The sequence below is a fragment of the Oncorhynchus kisutch genome, linkage group LG12 (genome assembly GCF_002021735.2).
Source record: "Oncorhynchus kisutch isolate 150728-3 linkage group LG12, Okis_V2, whole genome shotgun sequence".
In the NCBI taxonomy this organism is placed as follows: domain Eukaryota; kingdom Metazoa; phylum Chordata; class Actinopteri; order Salmoniformes; family Salmonidae; genus Oncorhynchus; species Oncorhynchus kisutch.
Window position 1 is genome coordinate 51,923,966 of NC_034185.2, and position 7,588 is coordinate 51,931,553.

Here is a 7,588-nt window from a genome sequence, read left to right on the forward strand (position 1 = left end):
TTATTTTACTGCTGCTGTTTAATTATGTGTTACTTTTATTTTAAATGTTTTACTTATCTATTTTTTTTACTTTACTTTTTTATTTTCTTAACTTCTTACAGCATTGTTGGTTAAGGGCTAAGGGCTTGTCAGTAAGCATTTCACTGTAAGGTCTACACCTGTGGTATTCGGCACATTTGTGACAAATAACATTTGATTTGTTGTCCTGTTGGAAGGTGAACCTTCACCACAGTCTGAGGTCCAGTGCGCTCTGGAGCAGGTTTTCAACAAGGATCTCTCTGTACTCTGCTCCGTTCATCTTTCCCTCGATCCTGGTTAGTCTCCCAGTCCCCACCACTGAAAAACATCCCCACAGCATGATGCTGCTACCACCATGCTTCACTGTAGGGATGGTGCCAGGTTTCCAAACTCTAAGCGGGCTGTCATGTGCCTTTTACTGGGGAGTGGATTCAGTCTGGCCACTTTACCATAAAGGTCTGATTGGTGGATTGCTGCAGAGATGGTTGTTCTTCTGGAAGGTTCTCCCATCTCCACAGAGGTTCTAAGGAGCTCTGTCAGAGTGACCGTTGGGTTCTTGGTCACCTCCCTGACCAAGGCCCTTCTCCCCTGATTGCTCAGTTTGGCTGGGCGGCTAGCTTTAGGACGATTCTTGGTGGTTCCAAACTTCTTCCATTTAAGAATGATGGAGGCCGGGCCTCCTGAGTGGCGCAGTGGTCTAAGGCGCTGCATTGGAGTGCTAGCTGTGCCACTAGAGATTCTGGGTTTGTGTCCAGGCTCTCTTGCAGCCGGCCGCGACCGGGAGACCCATGGAGCAGCGCACAATTGGCCCAGCGTCGTCCGGGTTAGGGGAGGGTTTGGCCGTCCGGGATGTCCTTGTCCCATCGCACATTAGCGTCTCCTGTGGCGTGCCGGGCACACTGACACAGTCGCCAGGTGTACGGCGTTTCCTCCGACACGTTGGCGAGGCTGGCTTCTGGGTTAAGTGGGCATTGTGTCAAGAAGCAGTGCGGCTTGGCTGGGTTGTGTTTCGGAGGATGCACGGCTCTCGGCCTTTGCCTCTCCCAAGTCCTTACGGGAGTTTCAGCGATGAGACAAGACCGTAACTATCAATTGGATACCACAAAAACTGGGGAGAAAAAAGGGGTAAAAAATAATGATGGAGGCCACTGTGTTTTTGGGGACCTTCAATGCTGTAGATATTTTTTGGTACCCTTCGCCCAGGTCTGGCCTTGACACAATCCTGTCTCTGAGCTCTACGGACAATTCCTTCGACCTCATGATTTGGTTTTTGCTCTGAAATACACTGTCAACTGTGGGACCTTTTAAATAGACAGGTGTGTGCCTTTCCAAATCATGTCCAATCAATTGAATTTACCACAAGTGCACTCCAATCAAGTTGTAGAAACATCTCAAGGATGATCATTGGAAATAGGATGCACCTGAGCTCAATTTCAAGTCTCATAGCAAAATGTCAACCTGTTTTCGCTTTGTCACTTTGGAGTATTGTGTGTAGATTGATTAGGCAAAACAAATAATTTCATACATTTTAGAATAAGGCTGTAATGTAACAAAATGTGGAAAAAATTCTAGTTTTGGCAAGTCGGTTAGGACATCTACTTTGTGCATGACAAGTAATTTTTCCAACAATTGTTTACAAACCACGCAGCTGTCATACCACTCAGAAAGGAGACGCGTTCTGTCTCCTAGAGATGAACTTACTATGGTGTGAAAAGTGCAAATCATTCCCAGAACAACAGCAAAGGACCTTGTGAAGATGCTGGAGGAAACAGGTACAAAGTATCTATATCCACAGTAAAACGAGTCCTATATCGACATAACCTGAAAGGGCGCTCAGCAAGGAAGAAGCCACTGTTCCAAAACCGCCATAAAAAAGCCAGACTATGGTTTGCAACTGCACATGGGGACAAATATCGTGCTTTATGGAGAAATGTCCTCTGTTTTGATAAAACAAAAATATAACTGTTTGGCCATAATGACCATCAGGAAAAAGGTGGCAGCATCATGTTTTGGGGTGCTTTGCTGCAGGAGGGACTGGTGCACTTCACAAAATAGATGATATCATGAGGCAGGAAAATTATGTGGATATATTGAAGCAACATCTTAGGACCTCAGTCAGGAAGTTAAAGCTTGGTCGTAAATGGGTCTTCCAAATGGACAATGACCTCAACAATACTTCCAAAGTTGTGGCAAAATGGCTTAAGGACAACAAAGTCAAGGTATTGGAGTGGCCATCCCAAAGCCCTGACCTCAATCCTATAGAAAATTTGTGTGCAGAACTGATAAAGCGTGTGCGAGCAAGGAGGCCTACAAACCTGACTCGGTTACACCAGCTCTGTCAGGAGGAATGGGCCAAAATTCACCCAACTTACCGTGGGAAACTTGTGGATGGCTGCCTGAAACGTTTGACCCAATTTAAAGGCAATGCTACCAAATACTAATCGAGTATATGTAAACTTCTGACCCACTGGGAATGTGATGAAAGAATTAAAAGCTGAACAATTCTCTCTACTATTATTCTGACATTTCACATTCTTAAATTAAAGTGGTGATCCAGGGAATTTTTACTAGGATAAAATGTCAGGTATTGTGAAAAACTGAGTTTAAATGTATTTGGCTAAGGTGTATGTAAACTTCGGACTTCAACTGTACCAGTCAAAAGTTTGGATACACCTACTAATTCAAGGGTTTTTCTTTATTTGTACTATATTCTAATAAGAGTAAAGACAAACTATGAATTAACACATATGGAATAATGTAGGAACCCAAAAATATTTTATATTTTATATTCTTCAAAGTAGCCACCCTAGCATTCTCTCAACCAGCTTCACCTGGAATGCTTTTTCAACAGTCTTGGAGGAGTTCCCACATATGCTGAGCACTAGTTCTCTTTTCCTTCACTCTGGGGTCCAACTCATCCCTAACCATCTCAATTCGGTTGAGGTCTAGCGATTGTGGAGGCCAGGTCATCTGATGCAGCACTCCATCACTCTCCTTCTTGGTCAAATAGCCATTACACAGCTTGGAGGTGTGTTGGGTCATTGTCCTGTTGAAAAACAAATGATAGTCCCACTAAGCGCAAACCAGATGTGATGGCATATCTCTGGAGAATGCTGTTAGCCATGCTGGTTAAGTGTGCCTTGAAATCTAAATAAATCAGACGATGTCACCAGCAAAGCACCATCACACCTCCTCCTCCATTCTTCACAGTGGGAACCACACATGCGGAGATCATCCGTTCACCTACTCTGCATCTCACAAAGGCACTGCGTTTGGAACCAAAAATCCCAAATTTGGACTCATCAGACCAAAGGACAGATTTCCACCAGTCTAATGTCCATTGCTCTTGTTTCTTGGCCCAAGCAAGTCTCTTCTTCTTCTTGGTGTCCTTTAGTAGTGGTTTCTTTGCAGCAATTTGACTATGAAGGCCTGATTCATGCAGTCTCCTCTGAACAGTTGATGTGTCTGTTACTTGAACTCTGTGAAGCATTTATTTGGCTGCAATTTCTGAGGCTGGTAACTCAAATGAACTTATCCTCTGCAGCAGAGGTAACTCTGGGTCTTCCTTTCCTGTAGAGGTCCTCGTGAGAGACAGTTTCATCATTTGAACTTGGTCATTTACCAAATAGGTCTAATTTCTGTAAAACACCCCTACATTGTCACAACAGAACTGATTGGCTCATACACATTAAGAAATCAATAATTTCCTCAAATTAAGTTGTAACAAGGCACACCTGTTAATTGAAATGCTTCCAGGTGGCTACCTCATGAAGCTGTTTGAGAGAATGCCAAGAGTGTGCAAAGCTGTCAACAAGGCAAAGGGTGGTTATTTGAAGAATCTCACATTTTAAATTTATTTAGATTTGTTTAAAACACTTTTGTGGTAAGTACATGAGTCCATGTGTGTTATTTCATACTTTTGATGTCTTCACTACTATTCTACAAGTAGAAAATAGTAAAAATAAAGAAAAACCCTTGAATGAGCAGGTGTTCTAAAACTTTTGACCCTTAGTGTATATATATTTAAACAAATATATAGGGGCGAATTGGAAATTATGCAGACAATTACATTGATGGAAGCTAGAATCTATCTGCAATAATAAAGCTGATCTACCCCCTCAACTTAGTTTTATAAATAAATAAAACAAACCGCACTTAGAGTTGACCGGGGAAGCTCTAGCAGGGCAGACATTTTACAAACTTGCTTGTTGTAAAGGTGGCATCCTATGATGGTGCCACGTTGAAAGTCACTGAGCTCTTCAGTAAGGCCATTCTACTGCCTATGTTTGTCTATGGAGATTGCATGTCTGTGTGCTCGATTTTATACACCTGTCAGCAATGGGTGTGGCTGAAATAGCAGAGTCCACTAATTTGAACGGTTGTCCACATCCTTTTGACCATGTAGTGTAGTTGAAGGCTTTTTCCTTGAGTAATAAAAATGCATTGAAATTACTTACGAACTGTGCACAGTTTGGAGAGGTGTGTGTCCACTTGGAGACACCAGTTAGATCTCTCACTAAAACCCTAGTTTAATAGTTTTTTCTTATCATGCACCTACTCCAACGTTTCAATGAATATTCTTATTATGTTACTGAATGTATCCAGAGTATTTTCAGATTTCTTATTGACTGTGAAAAGTAGAGTAAATGTAAAATGAACATAAAATCAACAGCGTCATGTTTGGATTCAATCTTGTGTCAGGTGAACTGTTATGTCCTTACATTTGGTTTTATAATTTCCATATAATCTCCAAAGTGTTCTCTTTCAATTGCTACCATGGTAATGCACATATGCTTTGTATAGTTCTTCTGTTAGAAACGTTTCAATTTGGACCTAACCATATAGGCCAATTTCAACAAATGTAAGGGGTTATCAAGTGTGGGGACCATGCCTTTGAATGATCAAACCATTTTTATTTATTATTTTATTTTACCTTTATTTTCAATGACGGCCTAGGAACAGTGGGTTAACTGCCTGTTCAGGGGCAGAACGACAGATTTGTACCTTGTCAGCTCGTGAGTTTGAACTCGCAACCTTCCGGTTACTAGTCCAACACTCTAACTACTAGGCTACCCTGACATTAAGAGTGTCAAGTAATCAAATCAACTAACATGTTTACACAATACTCATATCAATCCCTCATTGTCCAATCAGAAGATGCTCCATAGCAGGGTGCTCATATCAGATTTCTTGATCCAACATCCTCTCACTCTGTATCTCTTACAGTCAGTAGACATGGAGGATGGGAAGCCTGATCTGCTGCTGGTCAAAGAGGAGACCATAGAAGATGAACCAGAGAGTATTAATCTGCTGAGTGGACTAACGATGGGGGAGCAAGGTAAAGGAGAAATACATATAGCCCATTGTCTTCCGAGAGGTGGCATCACTTCTACGCAACGCTCATCCCTCATCAGCGCAGCTGAAATCATCTCACTATCTGACGTAAGGCAATGCATGTAGCCCACATACAGTAATAGATCTTCAATGGGAATAGTGATACAACCGGCAATGGTTTTTTCATCATTCATCAAATGAAATCAGTACATCTTATGTTTAAATACAAAGGCACACATAATAAATTAACTTGACCAGGTGATTCACTTAAAAAAAATTAATGTCTACTTTCTAACCTCTTCCTGCAGGTGGTTGGCTGGAGGATAACAGAGGAGACTGGGCGGCCATCTTGGATTCCCAGACCCAGAAGGGTGCAGCCAATGGCCAAGCGGAGGTCAGTGGATGGGACAGCGTCCTCATCTCTGGGCTGGGGAACAACACTGTTAACCACAACCAGAAACAGACAGTCAAAAACAAAACAACATCCAAACTTAGTCTCCATGACAACAGACTTGCTGAGACCAGGACGAGGTTTAGATTTGGTCTGCGGGGACGGGGAGGTGTCCGTATGCGGCAGGAGAGAACAGACACAGACTCTGCTAGCGACGCTCCGTCCTGCTCCTATAGTTGTGATTCAGAGAGACTGATGGCGTCTCAGATTAACCCCCTAACAGGTGCTGCCTTCAGCCTGCCTTCTATAGGATCTATCAACTGGAACATGGACCCTGGGAGAACACAGACACTCCCTGGCCTTCATCCTCACATTCCCCTAATGTTAAATCAGACCTCAGACAATGCCAGTGCCTCAACACTAAATGGATACACAAGCCCGGTGACAAATGACAGTAGTAGTAGTAGTAACGCTATCAGTAGATCCAGTGGCGAAGAGAAGCGCTTCCCATGTTTATTCTGTGGGAAAGCCTTCAGTTTCCCCAAACAGGTGGAGATCCACCAGAGGATGCACACGGGTGAGAAACCCTTCAGCTGCCACCTTTGCCAGGCCAGTTTTTCACACTCATCCAGTCTGAAGAGGCACCAGAGGATGCACACAGGGGAGAAACCATTTGGCTGCCACCTGTGCCGGGCCAGTTTTTCCCACTCATTCAACCTGAAGAGGCACCAAAGGGTACACACAGGGGAGAAACCGTACAGCTGCCCCCAGTGTGAGAAGAGGTTCTCCCACCAGCACCGGCTGAAGATGCACCTGAAGGTCCACACAGGAGAGAGTCCGTTTGCCTGTATGCAGTGCGGGAAGAGGTTCTCAGAGAGGAGCTGCCTCATGATACACCAGCAGAAAATGCACACGGCCCATGTATAGAGTATAGTGACATCACCATCTAACTGAGCAGCAGCAGTTAAGGAGAGCTTCATACAATTGTATTATTTTTGTTCAATTATTTTGTATTTTGTTTAAATGTAGTGTTCTTAAATGTAGTGTTCTCCACATCTGGAGATATTAGTAGATGTTTTTCCTTTGAGAACATTGTTTGATTTTGAGATTTTGAGAGAGATTGATCAACCTGGCTCTAAAGGCTAGCTAGTCTACTAAGTCATCTTGATCATCTGGCAAGAAGCAATAAGGGCAGGATTGAGGGACTAGGGCATCAGGACAACGAGGAGAAATAGAGGATAAAACCAACAGAAAAAAGGAATTGATTTGGAGGATTTCTGGAGGATTTCTAAAGGAAAGACAGTACAAGACATTGGAAAGTCAACAAACAAACAAAAACACACACAAATGAGAGGTAGGATATCATAGATATCCCTAAAACACTTCAGTGAGCAGGCCTTTCTAATCGATCTGGCCTGGGTATCCTGGAAGGATATTGACCTCATCCCGTCAGTAGAGGATGCCTGGTTGCTCTTTAAAGTGCTTTCCTCACGATCTTAAATGAGCATGCCCCATTCAAAAAATGTAGAACTAAGAACAGATATAGCCCTTGGTTCACCCCATACTTGACTGCCCTTGACCAGCACAAAAACATCCTAAGGCGTACTGCATTAGCATCGAATAGTCCCCGCGATATGCAACTTTTCAGGGAATAAGGTAAGCTAAGGCTAGCTTTTTCAAACGGAAATGTGCATCCTGTAGCACTAATTCCAAAAGGTTTTGGGACATTGTAAAGTCCATGGACCTCCTCCCAGCGACCCACTGCACTGAGGCTAGCAAACACTGTCACCACCGATAAATCTACGATAATCGATCATTTCAATAAGCATTTCTCTACGGCTGGCC

The 7,588-nt window shown here is 43.2% G+C and overlaps 1 protein-coding gene across 1 annotated transcript in view; it reads left to right on the forward strand.

The window, feature by feature from the left end:
* The window catches only part of LOC109901190 (zinc finger protein 184-like), a 32,327-nt gene extending 25,117 nt beyond the window's left edge, over positions 1-7,210 (forward strand). Inside the window, exons 4-5 of the mRNA XM_020497243.2 lie at positions 5,245-5,356; positions 5,661-7,210. Of these exons, the coding sequence (XP_020352832.2) occupies positions 5,245-5,356; positions 5,661-6,670 (1,122 nt within the window). The 3' untranslated portion in view covers positions 6,671-7,210. The remainder of the gene's footprint in view (positions 1-5,244; positions 5,357-5,660) is intronic.
* Positions 7,211-7,588: the final 378 nt, after the last annotated feature.